Raw genomic sequence first — 21070 nt, 5'->3', positions numbered from 1 at the left:
TGTACAATGTGAAATGTCAGAGGGATATCCGATAGGACGTCCAATAATGCAATGACGCCTGGCTCTGCAAGACATCTAACAATTGTGAAATTACAAGCTTCCCGTTTTATCTCCATGTATTCCCTGTAATGGGCAGTAAGAGCACCTAAAGCTTCAGAGAGCTTCAGTTCAACAATTTCAGAGCTCCCTGCTTGAGCAGTGATGACACGATCATCAGCATAGATGAATTCTGCGTCTGTGTTTTGGATGGATTATGATCAATTGGTTTTCCCTGTAATAAGCAGTAAGAGCACCTAAAGCTTCAGAGAGCTTCTGTTCAGTCATTTCAAAGCTCTGCTTAGGCGGTGATGGCACGATCATCAGCATAGATGAAACTCGTCCCTTCTGGCAGTAGCTGGTCTGCATTTTAGATGGATTAGGAATCAGCTCATTTCCCTGTAATAGGCAGTAAGAGCACTTAAAGCTTCAGAGAGCTTCTGTTCAATCATTTCCAAGCTCTCTGCTTGGGCGGTGATGGCACGATCGTCAGCATAGAGGAAACTCTCTGTCCCTTCTGGCAGTGGATGGTCATTTATGTAAATATTAAACGCTCCCCTGAGGCAGGCCATTCAAAGGAAATCTAGTATAATGTCAAGTTTGTCACTTTGTGTGTTTGTTTTTAACTAAATTATAACCGTGCCCTCGATTCTCCTCTGACCTGAGAAATAATTAAATACAACCTACGTTGCTGCCCACAGAAGGCATCAAAACACCTCAGTGCATTGCACAAACTCTGCCGCAAAGACAGGAAATGATTAAGCTGGAGAAGCCAGCGGGTGGCCTTTTTGAAAAATGGGTCTTTAATGCTCCGGTTTCGCTCTGCGGGGCGAATGGCGCCTCTCTTTGCACGGCTTTCTCTTCCCATTAGTTTCCTGGTATATGTTGTATACAGTAATATGCTATATTATAATAGAGCTTGGATATTATATAGTACTAGCTGTGCCCAGCCATGTGCTGCTGTGGCGAAGTCTGGTGGTATGGGAAATAAAGTATTGAGGAACTGGTGGTAGTTAAGGTAAAGGGTAAAGGTTTTCCCCTGACATTAAGTCCAGTCGTGTCTGACTCTGAGCAGATAATATAAGATTATAAATGGGTAATATAGCTGTGTGGAAGGGTCTTGAGTCTACACTGCCCTATAATCCAGTTAAAATCAGATAATCTGCATCTTATAGGCAGTGTGGAAGAGGCCTGAGGCCTAACTGTGCCTGTTCCTTGGGCTGAGTGGGTTGCTAAGAGACCAAGTGGGCAGAGCTTAGCCTTCTAACTGGCAGCAATTGGATAAAAACAATTATTCCTCTCCCTCTAATTAGGACTTTATTTTTCTTTTCTTTTTGTTGTCTGAACGTAGAGGCATGGATGAGGGGTTGTGCTGCCAAGTCTGGTGTTTCTGGGATGTGTCGTTTTGTTGTTTTGTCCTAGGCCGAAATTTCATTACCCTTTTATATATATAGATTATTGGTCTATACTGGCGTTACACTGTCCCGACTCCCGAAAAGAATCAACTTAAGAGCAAACCTGTCTTGCCTGTAACCTTGCAATTGATTACGAAGGATAAAACAGGATTCCTGGCATCCCCAAACTGGGTTTTTTGTAGGTTTAGGACACCAAAAATCCCATTTTACTCTTCGTAACAACAACCTGGTTCATTGAGGCCTGTTTTCAGCTCAGATTTACTGGGCGCTCCGTTTCCATGCGGATGGAACGTAGCCTGACATCGGAGAGCCTTTTTGCGGCGGTGCTGGTCCGACGTCACCGGGTCAAACGGGGATGATCGGAAACGGTGCCAACGCGCGGGCACAGGGAAAACGTTGGGGACTTTTTAACAGGTTTTTAAAAATAATACCACCCCGAAATACGAAATTGTGGGATGCAACTGTGGAAGATCGGTATCCGTTGCCCGCATTTGGCGGTAACCGGAGATGGCGGCGAGGCGACGGTGGCGCCATTGGCATTACGGCTGCTTTCCCTTCTCGCTCGGAGAGAAGGTTAATCGCTTTTAAATGTGGCGAAATCTATCATTTATCATGCCTCAGATGAGTACAGGCCGTCCCGGATTTGTCATGCGGGGCAGGAATACCGCCTTGATCCCTCTGCACACATAGGAAGAAATGCAAATACATACACACACACACATATATATAAACACATATATATATATGCAAGCCATCCCCAAGTTACAAATGAGTTAAAAACGGGAAGATATAACGATCCCTATGTGGGTAAAAATATAGAACTGGACACATAAACGTCCGTATGGGGCACCAGGACAGACTCGGAATCAATCAAAGGTATTGTATTCCGATCTTTGGCTTTGAAGCATCGTCTCCTAATCCCGGCTTCTATCTTTTTCCATCTCGTTTTCACCCACCGAACAGGGTACGGATTCGTCCCTTAAGCCACTCGGGCGCCATTTAACACAAAAACAAGGGGCGGAGGCTTTCGTTTCTTGGAGTCAGAAGACTTCAGGGGCAACAACATGTCCTTCAGCCCTTGAGAAAATAATAATAATAATAATAATAATAATAACTTTATTTTTGTATCCCACCACCATCTCTCCATGGGGACCCCTTACATGGGGCCAAGCCCAACAATACAATTAAAATACAATAGACAAAAGCATAATATACAATTCACAGTATCACATAGGTAAAAACAACACTACAATAAAACAAAGTATCATAACAGTAGTTTATAATATCAACCAACCACCAAGCACAATTTCTGTCGTCTTCATGGGAGGGGAGACTTAAGACATAATAATAATACAGTAGAGTCCCACTTATCCAACACTCGCTTATCCAACATTCTGGATTATCCAATGCATTTTTGTAGTCAATGTTTTCAATATATCGTGATATTTTGGTGCTAAATTAATAAATACAGTAATTACTACATAGCATTACTGTGTATTGAACTACTTTTTCTGCCAAATTTGTTGTCTAACATGATGTTTTGGTGCTTCATTTGTAAAATCATAACCTAATTTGATGTTTAATAGACTTTTCCTTAATGCCTCCTTATTATCCAACATATTTGCTTATCCAACATTCTGCCGGCCCGTTTATGTTGGATAAGTGAGACTCTACTGTAATAACAACAACAACAATAATAGTGTGCTGTGGACTCATCTTGTGTTTCAAATAATAATAATAATAGCATATCTATCTTGTTTGCTGTGTCATAATAAAATAATAATAATAATAATAATAATAATAATAATAATAATAATATAGTGTCTGCTATGGACTCAATTTTGTTGTTTTTAAAATAATAATAATAATAATAATAATTATTATTATTATTATTATTATTTAATTCTTGTACCCTGCCTCCATCTCCCCGAAGGGACTCAGGGGGAATAACATGGGGCCAAGCCCAAGTAAATACAGCAAACAAAATAAAACACATCAAAAAATAAAATACAAACCCAAATATAAAATTTTACACATTGACATAGTAAAGTTAAAGGAGACCTATAACATTGTAATAAGTAATCGTGGTTGGAGGGGACCTCCAAGGGTCATCTACTCCAGCCCCATGCTAATGCGCAAGAAATCCACAGCTAAACCATTCCCGAAAGAGGTCCATCTAAGATCCGTTGACTTCCAAAGGAGGAGAGTCAACCACTATGATATCCCGTCTGTTCCAACGTCCATCCTCGTCTTGGTGAAATATACTTTTGTTTCTGTGCAGAAAAGGCTTTTGTTTCTGTGCAGAAAAGGCTTTTTTTCATGTGCGAAATGTGCTCTTGTTTCTGTGCAGGAAAATGCTTTTTCTCTGTGCAGAATATGTGGTTCTGTGCAGAATGTGCATTTTCTATGCAAAGAATGTTTTTGTTTCTGCATGAAATATACTTTTGCTTCTGTGCAGAAAATGCTTTTGTTTCTGTGCAGAATATGGTTTTTTCTGTGCAAAGTATTGTTGTGAAATATACTTTCGTTTCTGTGCAAAATATGGTACGATTTTGTTTCTGTGCAGAATATCCATTTTTTGTGTGAAATATGTGTTTGTTACTGTGCTGAAAATGCTTTTTCTGTCCAAAATATGTTTTTGTTTCTGTGCAAAATATGCTTTTGTTTCTATGCAGAATATCCTTTTCCTTTGCAGAATATGCTATTTCTGTGCAGAATATGCTGTTGTTTCTCTGCAAAATGTGCTGTTGTTTCTCTGCAAAATATGCTGTTTCTGTGCAAAATATGCTTGTGTTTCTGAGCGAAATATGCTTTTGTTTCTGTGCCGACTATTTGCCTTCTCTGTGTGAAATAGGCTTTATTTTCTGCGTACAATAGGCTTTTTTCCCTGTGCATCATAAGCTATTTGATATTTTGCACTGAAACTAGGAATTTTATCAAAATTTTTGTCCCATGAAAAAGTACAACTTAAAAGGATTTTTCCTAAATAAACTTTTAAAAAATTCCAATGTAACAAATTCTTTCCACACAAAAAATATATTAATATTAGTGTAGATGCATCCCCAAAGAAGACCGTTTTGTTTCTCCGCTTGGTGCGGATGGAGCTCAAAGGTCGAGCTGCATTTGCCTTCGTCCAAGTATTTACATTGGGATAACTAAGTGCAAACTAAATGAGCTAAACAGGCGGCCGGAGGCAAACAACACGCCTGGCTTGGGGATGTCTGGCATCCCGATTTTCCGCACCCGTTTGCAAGGTGACACCGCCACCCTCGACCGCCGAACGAGAAAAACAAGCGTCCCCCTCCGTTCCTCAGGGATTACGGAATGATTACAGGTTAAGCCCACGAAATGGATCCCCCGGCCTCTCTTTGGGGGGGAGCGGACCCCCGAAAGGATGGCAGAGACCCCGCTGGCTTTGTTGGGGGGGCGGAGGGCGTTTATCCGCCCGCGGCGATCCGGGAAGCATCTCTTGGCACAAGGAACGGGCTCTCCGCGAAACCCAATCGCCACGGGTGGGATTACACCGCCTGCGCAAAGTGGGCTCAAACGACTTCATTTACCGCCCGCCGGCCGGCCCTCATCTTTGACCCCGACCTCTGCTAATTTGGACGTCGGAGTCCTTCCATGTCCTTCCCTTCCATGTCCTTCGTCAGGCATCGTCCCTTCCTTCCTTCCCCGTTTGCCCTCATCCTGTCGGCCTTGCATTGTAATAACACGCTAGCATGTATACCTGGCATTGCCCCGGTGTGGTGGGGACCACTGCCCTCCATTCTCCCTTCTCCTGCTCTAAGAACTACTTTCTTCCTTCTCCTGCTCTGAGAAGGAGGCCTACTTTCTCCCATCTCCAGCTCTGAGAAGGTCTGCTTTCTCCCTTCTCCATCTCTGAAAAGAAAGCCTACTTTCTCCCTTCTCCAGCTCTTCTTTCTCCCTTCTCCAGCTTTGAGAAGAAAGCCTACTTTCCCCCATCTCCAGCTCTGAGAAAGTCTGCTTTCTCCATCTCTGAGAAGAAAGCCTACTTTCTCTCTTCTGTTCTACTTTCTCCCTTCTCCAGCTTTGAGAAGAAGACCAACTTTCTCCCTTCTCCATCTCTGAGAAGGAGGGCTACTTTCACCCTTCTCCAGATGTAAGAACCACTTTCTCCCTTCTCCAGCTCTGAGAAGGCCTAATTTCTTCCTTCTTCTGCTCTATTTTCTCCCTTCTACAGCTCTAAGAATGACTTTCTCCCTTCTCCAGCTCCGAGAAGGCCTACTTTCTCCTTTCTTCTATTTCTGCCTTCTCCAGCTTTGAGAAGAAGACCAACTTTCTCCCTTCTCCGTCTCTGAGAAGGAGGTCTACTTTCTCCCTTCTCCAGATGTAAGAACCATATTCTCCCTTCTCCAGCTCTGAGAAGGCCTACTTTCTTCCTTCTCCTGCTCTATTTTCTCCCTTCTCCAGCTCTAAGAACTACTTTCTCACTTCTCCAGCTCCGAGAAGGCCACTTTCTCCTTCTATTTCTTCCTTCTCCAGCTCTGAGAAGAAGGCCTACTTTCCCCTTCTCCAGCTCAAAATCCTACTTTCTCCCTTCTCCATCTCTGAGAAGGCCTACTTTCTCCCTTCTCCAGCTTGGAGAAGAAAGCCTGCTTTCTCCCTTCTGCTCTAAGAACTACTTTCTCCCTTCTCCAGCTCTGAAAAGAAAGCCAATGGGCCTTTTGTGGTACAAAAAGACAGAGAGACAAGTCTGCACACATACTTTGACACACACACATACACACTCGTATATCTCGCTAGATGAAGCCAGCCCGTCTGGATGAAGAGACGGGTCTCCTCCTGTTCCGGGCCCTTCTTGGGTTTCCCTGGCCTCGTCTGCCGCTGTCTCCCAGAGTGGGCTTTGGTGGGATTTGAAGGGCTCAGCAAAGGCTCAGCACAAAGCTCTGCCGCAGCATCGTTTCTCTGATTATCGCGCCGTTGTGACAAGTCTATTTATTTGCTTGTCAAGCGCAGCTGCCTCCCGGCCTTGGAGATCACATTAGGACATTGTCCTCGGGGCTTTTCCTCGCTGTTTGGGGTCCTGGGACCCTCGGACCCAGCCGAAACGAGCGGGTAACATAATAGCAATAGTCATCATAAATCCGTTTTAGTTTCATAGATAACATGGGATATAATAATAACGACATCAATAGTAATAGTAATAATAGTAATGATAATAATAATAATACCAAATCTAAACATCAGACCATCAGAAAAAGCAAGAAAGGTATAACAACCAGAACAACAATAACAGCTGGTTAGTAGCCATCTGCAATAAATCACTACTGACCGAGAGGTCATGAGTTCGAAGCCAGCCCGGGTCAGATTGAGCACCCGACCATTAAATAGCCTAGCTCGCTGTTTACCTACATCTCTCAATTAGGAAATTTAGGTACCGCTTTCTGCGGGGAGGCTAATTCAACTAATTTGCGACACCAGCAGTGTGCGGAAAGGAATGAGGAAGTACTACCATCAAGGACTCAGTGTCACAGTGGACGATGAAGGGGCAGCTCCCCCTTGTGGCCAGAATCGAGCATACCCTCATGACGCCAAAAGCTGGAAAAATTTTAAATTGCCTCTGTGTCCGTCTGTATACGTTGTATGTCTAATGGCATTGAATGTTTTCCATATATACGTGCATTGTGATCCGCCCTGAGAAAGAAGGGTGGAATATAAATACTCTAAATAAACAAACAACAACAAAACAATAATATTAATAATCATAATAGTAATAGCAATGACATAGTATGACACGGCAAACAAGATATATATGCTGGATCATACTATGTCATTGCTATTACGATTATTATTATTGTTGTTTTGTTGTTTTATTTACAAATACTGTAAATAAATAAAACAATAATAGTAATAATCATAATCATAATAATATAGTTGTAATCATAATAGTAACAGCAATGATATTATTATGATTATTGCTATTGTTTTGTTATTTATAAATACTGTAAATAAATAAAACCACAACAAAACAACAATAATAGTAATAATTATAATAATATTATAGTAATAATCATAATAGTAACAGCAATATTATTATTACTGTTGTTTTGTTGTTTTATAATAATAATATAGTAATAGTCATAATAGTAACAGCAATGATATTATTATTATTATTATTATTATTATTACTATTGTTGTTTTGTTTTATTTATAAATACTTTAAATAAATAAATAAATAAAATAACAACAAAACAACACCAATAATCATAATAATAATAATATAGTAAGCATAATAATAGTAACAGCAATATTATTATTACTATTGTTGTTTTGTTGTTTTATAATAATAATATAGTAATAATCATAATAATAGTAATAGCCATGATATGATGATGATGATTATTACTATTATTGTTGTTTTGTTGTTGTTTTATAATAATAATAATCATAATATAGTAATAATCATAATAATAGTAACAACGATGATATTGTTGTTGTTGTTGTTGTTACTACAACTACCTTGGAGACAGGACTCAAGTCCAAACAACGGAAAGCCAAGGTGTCACTGCTTCAGCCATCCACGTGATTTTGAAATGTTTTGTAGTTCCGGATAAGGGATGTCCAGCTTTTAAAGGGACCCCTGAAGGTCATCTAGTCTAACTCCTTGCGATGGCGACAGATATCCCAGAATTGGATGAGGCCCCCAAAGGACTAGAGCTAACCTGAGAGTTAGATTTTAACTTGGGAAGCCTAATGCTTGGCCATGGGCGAGTCCCACTCCCTTGGAAGGCCTCTCCTTTACGTCATCTAGGTTGCCCGTTGATGTTTTTCTTCTTGTGTTGGGATGCAGGGTCCAGATTTTGGTTACGTGACCAGGGAGCCCCTCTTCGAAGAGGTCACCAGTTTGGACTCCTTTGGGAACCTGGAGGTCAGTCCGCCCGTGACAGTCAAGGGGAAGGAGTTCCCTTTGGGCCGCATCCTCATCGGGAGCAGCTTCCCCACGTAAGTCATAATAACACAGACTCCAGTGCCTTATTTTTGCAAAACCTTGGCGACTCGAAGTGTACTTACTGAACCTTATTTATTTATTACTAGCTATGCCCAGCCATGCGTTGCTTTGGCAAAGTATGGGAAATTATATTGAAGAACACAACTGAGGGGGTTGCTAGGCCACGAAATGAACGAGGCCTAAAGGGGGCGGGGCCTACCCTTCTGACTGGCAGCCAGGGGGAGAACGGCTCTTCCTTTTCCTCTATAATTTGGACTTTATTTTTCTAGGGTTTTTAATTGAAAGACATAGATTGGATGACTATGTCTTTTGTGGCCAAATTTGGTGTGATTTGGTTCAGTAGTTTTGTTTTTTACTCCATGGGAAAAATGCACATTACATTTTTATATATAACTAGCTGTGCCTGGCCACACATTGCTGTGGCAAAGTATGGTGATATGGGAAATAAAGTATTGAGGATTTGGTGGTAGTTAAGGTAAAGGGTAAAGGTTTTCCCCTGACATTAAGTCCATTATAAATGGGTTATATAGCTGTGTGGAAGGGCCTTGAGTTTACACTGCCATATAATCCAGTTAAAATCAGATAATCTGTATTTTATAGGCAGTGTGGAAGAGGCCTAAGTGAGGCCTAACTCTGCCTGTCCCCTGGGCTGAATGGGTTGCTAGGAGACCAAGTGGGCAGAGCTTAGCCTTCTAACTGGCAGCAATTGGATAAAAACAATTATTCATCTCCCTCTAATTAGGACTTTATTTTTCTTTTCTTTTTGTTGTCTGAACGTAGAGGCATGGATGAGGGGTTGTGCTGCCAAGTTTAGTGTTTCTGGAATGTGTAGTTTTGTTGTTTTGTCCTAGGCCGAAATTTCATTACCCTTTTATATATATAGATAGTTTATTATTATTATATTATATTACATTATGATATTATTATACAATATATTATATTAGTATAGTATGAGTATTATATATTACTATATTGTTAAATTGATACGAGACATGTCCTGTTGACCCCTTGACCTTGTCCTCTTGACCCCCAAATGTGCAGTTCCGCCGGGCGACGGATGACCAGAGTGGTCCGGGAATTCCTGTACGCCCAGCAGGTCCAAGCCCCCATCGAGCTCTATTCGGACTGGCTGACCGTCGGCCACGTGGATGAGTTTGTGACCTTTGTCCCCGTTCCTGGCAAAAAGGTTGACTGTTCTCTATCAATGGGATTAAAATTTAAAGGGAGGGGGCATTGCCAAGATGGGAGGTGAATGAATGAAGAGGTAGGATAGATAGATAGATAGATAGATAGATAGATAGATAGATAGATAGATAGATAGATAGATAGATAGATAGATCGATAGATAGATCGATAGATCGATAGGGATGATAGATAGATAGAGATTGGCAGATAGATAAATAGACAGGTAAATATAATGGTAGGTAGGTAGGTAGGAAGGTAGATACATAGATAGATATGGATAAAGATAGATTGATGAATAGATTGGTAGATTGATAGATAGCAATGACAGCGAGAGAAAGGGAGGGAGGGAGGGAGGGATAATGGTAGGTAGATAGATAGATAGATAGATAGATAGATAGATAGATAGATAGATAGGAATCATGGTAGGTAGGTGGATGGATGGATAGATAGAATGGTGGATGGATGGATGGATGGATAGGGATAATGGTAGGTCGATGGATGGATAGGTGGATGGATGGATGGATGGATGGATAGATAGATAGATAGATAGATAGATAGATAGATAGATAGATAGATAGATAGATAGATAGATAGGAATAATGGTAGGTGGATGGATGGATGGATGGATGGATAGATAGATAGATAGATAGATAGATAGATAGATAGATAGATAGATAGGAATAATGGTAGGTAGATGGATGGATAGATAGATAGATAGATAGATAGATAGATAGATAGATAGATAGATAGATAGATAGATAGATAGATAGAAAGAATGGTGGATGGATGGATGGATGGATGGATGGATAGGGATAATGGTAGGTGGATGGATAGATAGGTGGATGGATGGATGAATGGATAGATAGATGAATGGATAGATAGATAGATAGATAGATAGATAGATAGATAGATAGATAGATAGATAGATAGGAATAATGGTAGGTAGATGGATGGATGGATAGATAGATAGATAGAATGGTGGATGGATGGATGGATGGATGGATAGGGATAATGGTAGGTGAATGGATAGATAGGTGGATGGATGGATGGATGAATGGATAGATAGATGAATAGATAGATAGATAGATAGATAGATAGATAGATAGATAGATAGATAGATAGAATGGTGGATGGATGGATGGATGGATGGATAGGGATAATGGTAGGTAGATAGATAGGGATAACGATAGGTGGGTGGATGGATGGATGGATGGATGGATAGATAGATAGATAGATAGATAGATAGATAGATAGATAGATAGATAGATAGGTAGATGTTTGGATGAATAGATAGATAGGGATAATGGATGGATGGATAGATAGATAGGGGTAATGGTAGATAGATAGATAGATAGATAGATAGATAGATAGATAGATAGATAGATAGATAGATAGATAGATAGATAGATAGAATGGTAGATAGATGAATGGATGGATGGATTGATAGATAGATATGGATAACAGATGGTAGATAAATCGACTGGCAGATAGATAGATAGATAGATAGATGATAGATAGATAGATAGCCACCACTTTAGCTGTCATGTCTCAATGCTCTGGGGTCCTGGGATCTGTAGTTTGTCCCTCTTTGGCAGTGAAGGCTCAAGACTTGTCCAACTGCAACGACCAGGATTCCATAGAAATCCAAAATCGTTATTTGTGACCCGGAGAACGGGAACACTCCAAACCGATATTGATGGTTGTTTCTCTGGACTCTGCCCTGACATGATGTGACCCAAAACGGGTCGGAAACATAGGCTGGATTATGTGTTATTTTAAATCCAAACTGAATGCTGATCTATCTATCTTCCATTCCCAGGGATAATAATGTATATTTTACTTTTCTCGGCAGCAATTCCGGATGCTGATGGCCAGCCCTTCCGCCTGCTATAAATTATTCAGAGAGAAGCAGAAAGAAGGACACGGGGAAGCCGTCATGTTCAAAGGTATTATTATTATTATTATTATTATTATTATTATTATTATTATTATTATTAACTTGTGTACCTGGCGTTGCTCAGGTTATCTGAAAAAGTCAAATTTTAATTGTACAAAATGCATAAGGTTGTGGGTGAACTACAACTCCCATCATGCCAGGTGAACCCCAAGAAACTCCCTCAGGACTTAAAGTTTGTGATGTTGGGCAAGTTTGCTCTGGATGCATCATCAATGGGTTTGAGTGTGCTCTCTGGCTGTAGGGTGAACTACAACTCCCACTATGGTGAGTCAGTCCCCTCCAACCCCTCCAGTAGGTTGAATATACCATTGGAGTTCTGTGTGCCATGTTTGGTCCAGGTCCATCGTCGGTGGAGGTCAAAGTTTCCCTGCTTGTGGGTGAACTACAACTCCCAGAAAGGAAGGTCAGTTCTCTAACCCTAACCCAGACCCCCCCCCCCCCCCCCCCAGTCATCAAATTTCGGCATATCAGGTCTGTGTGCCAAGTTTGGTCCAGATCCATCAGTGTTTGGGTTCACAGTGCTATCTGGATGCAGGTGAACTACAACTCCCCCAAATCAAGATCAATTTCCCCCAAAGACCTCCAGTATTTTTTGCTGGTCACGGGGGCTCTGTGTGCCAAGTTTGGTCCAATTCCATCTTTGGTGGAGTTCAGAGTGCTCATTGACTGCAGGTGAACTATAAATCCCAGTACTTACAACTCCAAAATGTCCAGGCCAATTCCCCTCAAAACCCACCAGGATTGAAATCTGGGCATATTGAGTATATGTGTCAAGTTTAGTCCAGATTCATCATTGTTGGGTTCATATGGCACTCTGGATGTAGGTGAACTACAACTCCTAAAAATCCCTCCAAAGACCTTTGGTATGTTTTTGTTGGTTGTGTGGGTTCTGTGTGCCAAATGAGTTCCAGTTCCATCGTTGGTGGAGTTCAGGATGCTCTTAGATTGCAGGTGAACTATACATCCCATATAGGTAATGGTGAATTCTCCTCAAACCTCTCTAGTATGTTCAGTTGTGGATCAATTCCTCTGTTTGCTGTGTGTCATAGAAAACAATAGGAAAGGGTTATGGGAAAGGCAGTGGGTGGGGTTATGCAAATTCCACACCAATGGAGAGGCAGAAACACGGAGATGCCTGTGGTGGAGGAAACACATGCAATCTAGGATGAAATTCTCCCTATATGAAAATCTACACTTGTGTGGTGGGCAGTGTGGTGTTTGTGGAGCATGTGGCAGGGCTCTTGATCATGTTCACGGCGCTCGCCATAACCTGCAATGTCATTGGATGGAGGGCCATTGGTGACTTCTGAAACTATAACTATTTGTGGAAGTGGGAGCCTGTCTGTAACAACAGCCACACACATATATAAATATTTTCACTTTTGTTATGTGTATAGATTGTTGTTGTTGTTATTACTGTTGTTCTGGGGTGGATTGGGCCCTACCTTTGCCTAATGATAACAATAACAAAAGATACGATTCTATGATTCTATGTTTTGTTATTGTTATCATTAGGCAAAGGTAGGGTCCAATCCACCCCAGACCAGGTTGTTGTGGTTCAGTCTGATGATGAAGGGGGATTTGGGTTTATACAGGCTGACCAAAGCAGTGCTGAAGAGGGAAATCTTGAAGGTTCTGATGCTGGAAATGTTGAATTGTCAGAGAGGCTGCAGGCTAGCGAGGAAATAGAAAATAATGATAAGGGTGACCTTTCCCAGGATTTAGAACATCAACAAGCTCCAGGTGTTTCTGGCAGTGACTCAGAGGAGTCTTAGATAGAGATACGAGGTTAAAGTTAAAGGTTCATCGTCCCAGGCGTTCCCTTAGAATCGCTGGCAAATGCGTGGGAACTCAAGGACAGAGAAATGCCTTTCTTGGCTTGTAAACATGGTTAAATACAGGCGAAACAGAGAGATTTCAGATGAAGCAACATTGATTCTTGGAAGCACATCTCCTGCCTTGTCTAAGCTCATGGAAAAAGATTCTCATTTATGTTCATGCCTGGAATCTGTTTTGGATTTTATGCCAGTTTTCTATATCAGAGACATGGAATTATATTCTGCAAATTGCTTTTACCTCTGGATTATATTGTTTTTTGTTGACTACCATTGCATTTGGATGTTTGCTTTCTTTACTGATTTTCATTCAGACTTTGCTATCTTTTATCAATAAACTGTTTAAACCCAGTCTGCTGCGGTGGAGTGTGTGTTAGAGCAAGGTGAACCAGCGCTGAGGTGCAACACAGGCTCATTTCTGCGATGTGGTTGTCTCCGCAGGCTACACCGGGACGGACACGAAGCGCGTGACCATCAACAAGGTGGTGTCCAACGAAGTCATGGTGCAGGAGAACCAATACGTCCAGGTGAGCAGCCTCCCTTTCCGGAGGATTCAAGGAATGGCCGTCCCATCGTCCCCTGACCCTGCTTTCCCTCCCTCCCTCCAGAGATGCATCGACTGGAACCGGGACATCCTCAAGGAAGAGCTGGGCCTGGCTGAGAAGGATATCATCGACCTCCCGGCCCTCTTCAAGATGGACAAGCAAGGCAAGGCCCAGGCCTACTTCCCCAACATGGTGAGAGCGCACCGAGCGTAACACACAACACGTCCCATATACATACAATGCAACCTAGCATGGCATTGGCCTTTTCCGCTGCAGTATCACACTCTTGCCTCAGGCTCAGCTTGACTCCTAGACTCTTTCACATGCATCCAATCTGTATATAATCCTATGGGTGCAGACTAGTATTGCATTGGCCTTTTCCGCTGCAGTATCACACTCTTGGCTCATGCTCGGCTTGACTCCTAGACTCTTTCACATACATCCAATCTGTATATATTCCTATGGGTGCAGGCTAGTGTTGCATTGGCCTTTTCTGCTGCCACATCACTCTTGGCTCATGCTCAGCGTGATTCCTAGACCCCTTTTGCATGGACTGTTTCTATCCATCTATATATATAATCGAATGTATGCATCCATTTCATATACAATCTATGGGTGCTGCCTGGAATCTCATTGGCCTTTTCTGCTGCCGCATCCCACTCCTGGTTCAGGCTCCGCTTGACTCCTTCACCGCATTCACATACATCCCATATGTATAGAATGCTATACATCCAATCCACATATAACCCTATTGACGCAGCCTGGAATTGCATTGGCCTTTTCTGCTGCTGCGTCACACTCTTGGCTCAGGCTCAGCTTGACTCTTTCATCCCTTTCGCATACATCCCATATGTATACAATTCTATGAGTGCATGGACTGTTTCCACCCATCCAATCTGCATATAACCCTATTGACGCAGCCTGGAATTGCATTGGCCTTTCTGCTGCCACGTCACACTCTTGGCTCAGGCTCCACTTGACTCTTTCATCCCTTTTGCATACATCCCATATATATCCAATCCACATATAACCCTATTGACGCAGCCTGGAATCGCATTGGCCTTTTCTGCTGCTGCGTCACACTCTTGGCTCAGGCTCCGCTTGACTCCTGGACCCCTTTTGCATGCATCCTATTATTGCAGGAGTGCATCCTGCCCATCCAATCTGCATATAACCCTATTGACGCAGGGTTGTTGTATGTTTTCCGGGCTGTATGGCCATGTTCCAGAAGTATTCTCTCCTGATGTTTCGCTCACATCTATGGCAGGCATCCTCAGAGGTTGAGAGGTATGGAGAAACTAAGCAAGGTTTATATATATATCTGTGGGAAGTCCAGGGTGAGGGAAGAACTCTTGTCAGTTGGAGGCCAGCGTGAATGTTGCAGTTAATCACCCTAATTTGCATTGAATGGCTTCATCTACTGGCTACTTTCTGCCTGGGGCCATCCGTCGTTAGCTGCCCCTAGTTCCCATGTCTCAGAGTGTTGCTTCTTATTTACTGTTCTGATTTTTGAGTTTTTAAATACTGGTAGCCAGATTTTGTTCATTTTCATGGTTTCCTCCTTTCTGTTGCAGTTGTCCACATGCTTGTGGATTTCAGTGGCTTCTCTGTGTTGTCTGACATGATAGTTGTTGGAGTGGTCAAGCATTTCTGTGTTCTCCAACAATATTCTGTGTCCAGGTTGGTTCATCAAGTGCTCTGCTATGGCTGATTTCTCAGGCCAACGGAGACTCCACCACAGGCATCAGAAGAGCTGCAAGGCCAAGAACAAGCCATGAGAGTCAAGACAAAGATCCACCCAGAGGAAAGGTGTTCTTGCCAGACATCAAGGGAGCCACTGACCGCATAGGCAAACTGATGAAAAAGCACAACCTACAAACTATCTACAGACCCACAAAGAAAATCCAACAAATGCTACGGTCAGCGAAGGACAAGAGGGATCCTCTCTCTTCTGCAGGAGTCTACCGGATACCATGCAGCTGTGGACAAGAAGTCTACAGAGGGACCACCAAACGCAGCAGCATTGCCCAAACAAGAGTCAAAGAACATGGAAGGCACTGCAGATAATTCAACCAGAGAAATCAGCCATAGCAGAGCATTTGATGAACCAGCCTGGACACAGGATATTATTGGAGAACCTTTTGGAAAAGCGCTCAAGATTTGGCTGTTTGGTTGTGCATTTAAGTAAATCAGATCTAATTTGCCAAATAGTCACTGTTGAATGTTTTTAGGTTGAATGTTTTTATGTTGAATGTTTTTATGTTGAATGTTTTTATGTTAAATGTTTTTATATTGTGGAATGATATTTTAAATTGTAAGTCGCTCGGAGCACTCTGGTAGACAGTGACTAATTAAGAAATAAAAGTGAAGTGAAGTGAAGTGAAGTGAAGTGAAGTGAAGAACACAGAAATGCTTGACCACTCCAACAACTATCAGTTCAGACGACACAGAGAAGCCATTGAAATCCACAAGCATGTGGACAACTTCCACAGAAAGGAGGAAACCATGAAAATGAACAAAATCTGGCTACCAGTATTTAAAAACTCAAAAATCAGAACAGTAAATAAGAAGCAACACTCTGAGACATGGGAACTAGGGGCAGCTAACGACGGATGGCCCCAGGCAGAAAGTAGCCAGTAGATGAAGCCATTCAATGCAAATTAGGGTGATTAACTGCAACATTCACGCTGGCCTCCAACTGACAAGAGTTCTTCCCTCACCCTGGACTTCCCACAGATATATATATAAACCTTGCTTAGTTTCTCCATACCTCTCAACCTCTGAGGATGCCTGCCATAGATGTGGGTGAAACATCAGGAGAGAATACTTCTGGAACATGGCCATACAGCCCGGAAAACATACAACAACCCTGTGATCCTGGCCATGAAAGCCTTTGACAACCTATTGACACAGCCTGGAATCGCCTTGGCCTTTTCTGCTGCTGCGTCACACTTGTCTGACGTGTTCCCCTCGGCAGGTGAACATGGTGGTGCTGTCGCGCGACCTGGGCATCCCGCGGCCCTTTGGCCCGATTGTGGAGAACGAGTGTGTCCTGGAGCAGCACGTGCGGGGCCTGCTGGAGCCGCTGGGCCTGATGTGCACCTTCATTGACGACGTCTCCTCCTACCACCAGCAGCTGGGAGAGGTCCACTGCGGGACCAACGTCCAGCGCAAGCCCTTCGCCTACAAGTGGTGGCACGTGCGCCCCTGAAGCCCATGGAAGGAAGAAGGGCTCAACGTCAAATCGGGTGCATTCGTTTCTTGGGGTGCGTCCACACTGGGGAACTGATGCAGTATAATCACCATGGGGAGGCTGGGAGTTGTCGTTTAGTAATAGTGGTAGTAGTAGTAGTAATAATAATTATAATATAGAAGGAAGAAAGAGGTCAATGACACAATAATAATAATGATTATGATCATGGAAAAATGACAACAATAATATGATGATGTCATAACAATAATAATGAGAATGATGACAATGATATAATATAAAAATAATGATTATGATCATGGGAAAATAGCAACAATAATATGATGGCGTAACATAGTAATGAGAATTATGACAATGATTTAATAATAATAATAATAATAATATAAAAATAATGATTATGATTATGGAAAAATAACAATAATATGATGATGGTGTAACATAATAATAATGAGGATTATGACAATGATATAATAATAATTTCAAAATAATGATTATGATCATGGAAAAATAACAATAATATTATAATGATGGCGTAACAATAATAACAAAAATTATGACAATGATATAATATAAAAATAATGATTATGATCGTGGAAAAATAACAATAATATGATGATGGCGTAACAATAATAATGAGAATTATGATGATATAATTATCTAAAAATAATGATTATGATCATGGAAAAATAATAATATGATGATGATGGCGTAACATAATAATGAGAATTATGACAATGATATAATAATAATATAAAAATAATGATTATGATCATGGAAAAATAACAATAATATGATGATGGCGTAACATAATAATAATGAGAATTATGAAAATGATATAATAATAATATAAAAATAATGATTATGATGATGGAAAAATAACAACAAAAATATGGTGTAACAATAATAAACAATGAGAATTATGACGATAGAATAATAACAATAATATAAAAATGATTATTATGATAATGGAAAATAATAATAATATGACGGCGTAACAATAATAAACAATAATGAGAATTAGGACAAGGATATAAAAATAATATAAAAACAATAATGATTGTGATGATGGAAAAAATATGATGATGATGGCGTAACAATAAACAATAATGAGAATTATGACCATGATATAATAATAGTAATATAAAAATAATAATAATGATGATGATGGAAAAATAACAACAATAATATAATAATTATTAATAACAATAGTAATTATAATGGTAAAATAACCATAACAATAATTGAATAATAATAATAATAATATAATAATAAAATAATAATGATTGAATAATAATAATAATAGTAGTAGTAGTATCCGCCTTCCCTTGTGGCTTGATCGCAATGTGTATGTATAGCCTTCTTTGCCAACTACAGCTCCTGGGATTCCACCAAAGTGATTTCAAACTGCATTAATCCGACAGTGTAGACACGCCCTTTGGAGGGCCAATGTAAGGCGGACTTTGCGGCAATTTTTGTTGGGTCGAAGTGTGTTTTAGGCCCGAGGAGGTTGGAGGATCTTCCTCGTTTCCTAACCACGTTGTGCTTGCTGTGGGTGTGTTCCCCTTTAATGCCCCTTCCCCGCATCCCGGTCCTGTTTCTGTGTGCATACATACATGCATACATACATACATACATACATACATTCTGTGTGCATTCATGTGCCTTGGCGCACCACCGTCATCGGGATTTACGGCAGCTGTTTGGGGCATTCTGTTCTGAAAAGGATCCGGACGACAACGGTCATGACAATAATAAAGAGAATTCGCTCCAAATGAGTGGTTTTTCCTGACATTAAAAGTAATTCATTAAAAGTGTTGGAGAAGCCCAGACAGGCCATCCTCGAGTTACATGCCCGGGTTGTTCGAAAAAGTCAGTGTTTTAATTGTACAAACTGCATAAGGTTGTGGGTGAACTACAACTCACATCATGCCAGGTTAACCCCAAGAAATACCATCAGTACTTAAAGTTTGTGATGTTGGGCTAGTTTGCCCTGCATGTATCGTGCGTGAGCAGGGGCGGCTCAAGTGCTAAGCGAACTACACATTTGCATTTCCCCACAAGCCCTTCCAGTATTCAAATGTGGGCCTATCAGGTCTGCATGCCAAGTTTGGCCCAGATCCATCTGTGTTTGGGTTCACAGTGCTCTCTGGATGTAGGTGAACTACAACTCCCACAAATCAAGGTGAATTTCTACAAAAGACCTCTAGATTTTCTGTTGATCATGGGAGCTCTGTGTGCCAAGTTTGGTCCAATTCTATCTTTGGTGGAGTTCAGAGTGCACATTGATTGCAGGTGAACTATACATCCCAGTACCTACAACTCCAAAACGTCCAGGCCAATTCCCCTCAAAGGCCACCAGTATTCAAATGTGGGCATATCGGGTCTGCATGCCAAGTTTGGTCCAGATCCATCCTTGTTTGGGCTCATAGTGTGCTTTGGATAGAGGTGAACTACAACTCCTATAAATCCCTCCAAAGACCTCCAGTATGTTTTTGTTGGTCATGGGGGTTCTGTGTGCCAAGTGAGTTCAAGGTCCATCTTTGGTGGAATTCAGAACACTCATGGATTGCAGGTGAACTACAAATCCCAATACCTACAACTCCATAATATCCAGGCCAATTCCTCTCAAAACCCACCAGTATTCAAATGTGGGCACATCGGGTCTGCATGCCAAGTTTGGTCCAGATCCATCCTTGTTTGGATTCATAGTGTGTTCTGGATGTAGGTGAACTACAACTCCTATAAATCCTTCCCAAGACCTCCAGTATTTTTTGTTGGCCATGTGGCTTCTGTGTGTCAAGTTAGTTCCAGATCCATCATTGGTGGAGTTCAGAATACTCTTAGATTGCATGTGAACTATACATCCCAGTACCTACAACTCATATAAGTCATGGTGAATCCTCCCCAAATCCCTCTAGTATGTTCAGTTGCTGACCAATTCCTCTGTCTGCTGTGCGCCATAGAAAAGAGTACGAAAGGGTTATGGGAGAGGCAGTCATGCAAATTCCACACCAATGGAAGGAGTCAGAAACACTGGGATGCCTGTGGTGGAGGAAAAACAAAATCAAGGATGAAGTTGTCCACAAACAAAAGCATTCCTTGGGTGGTGGGCAGTGTGGTGTTTGTGGAGAACATTATCAGGCTCTTGGACATGTTTACGTCACTCGCCATAACCTGCAATGTCATTGGAAGGAGGGCCATTGGTGTCTCCTGAGTAGTGGGAGATGTAGCTATTGGTGGAAGTGGGAGCTTGTCTGTGTACATGCATACATATTTTCATCTTTATTATGTGTATAGATTATATCAGAGCTAGGATATTATATATTATAGTATTGCATTATTATTGTATTACTAGCTCTGCCCAACCACGTGTTGCTGTGGTGTATGGGGATCCTTTGTTGGCCAGGTGGAGTAGCAGTGAATAGCCTGGCTGTCTGTGGATGAAGCCTAAGTGAACTTTGCCTGCCCCTGGGCGCCATTGTGGATGAGGGAGTTGCTAGGAAACAAAGGGGGTGGGGCCTACCTTTCTGACTGGCAGCCAGGGGGAGACCGGCTCTTCCTCGTCCTCTGTAATGTGGAATATTTTTCTTGGTTTTTTAATTGAAAGACATAGATGGGATGACTATGTCTTTTGTGGCCAAATTTGGTCAATTTGGTTCAGTGGTTTTGTTGTTTACTCCACAGGAAAAACGCACATTACATTTTTATATATATAGATTGCAATATATATATTGCAATCCACTTTGATTGCCTTGGTTCAGTGTGGCCGCGCATGGGGTGACCCGAGACGGCCCCCCGGCTGCCTAAAAATCATAGTTAATCCCCACAGATGCGCCAGGAACTCGAGGCTGATGACAGCCAGGCCGTCGTCGGGTGACATTTCAGTCCCCGACGACGAGGAGAAAGCGGCATT

General features: G+C 41.6%; 1 protein-coding gene across 2 annotated transcripts in view; it reads left to right on the top strand.

Annotated features, from left to right (window-relative positions):
* The window catches only part of LOC100560611 (protein-arginine deiminase type-2), a 53598-nt gene extending 34669 nt beyond the window's left edge, over positions 1–18929 (top strand). For both annotated transcript variants that reach the window (XM_062966719.1, XM_062966718.1), the window contains 6 exons: positions 8266–8417; positions 9466–9610; positions 11462–11555; positions 13843–13928; positions 14010–14138; positions 16924–18929. In XM_062966719.1, the coding sequence (XP_062822789.1) occupies positions 8266–8417; positions 9466–9610; positions 11462–11555; positions 13843–13928; positions 14010–14138; positions 16924–17157 (840 nt within the window). In that variant the 3' untranslated portion in view covers positions 17158–18929. The remainder of the gene's footprint in view (positions 1–8265; positions 8418–9465; positions 9611–11461; positions 11556–13842; positions 13929–14009; positions 14139–16923) is intronic.
* The last annotated feature ends 2141 nt before the right edge of the window (positions 18930–21070 follow it).

Source organism: Anolis carolinensis, unplaced genomic scaffold (assembly GCF_035594765.1).
Source record: "Anolis carolinensis isolate JA03-04 unplaced genomic scaffold, rAnoCar3.1.pri scaffold_28, whole genome shotgun sequence".
Taxonomy (NCBI): domain Eukaryota; kingdom Metazoa; phylum Chordata; class Lepidosauria; order Squamata; family Dactyloidae; genus Anolis; species Anolis carolinensis.
Note: the sequence above shows the minus strand (reverse complement) of the source record. Positions and strands in the feature narration are given on the sequence as shown.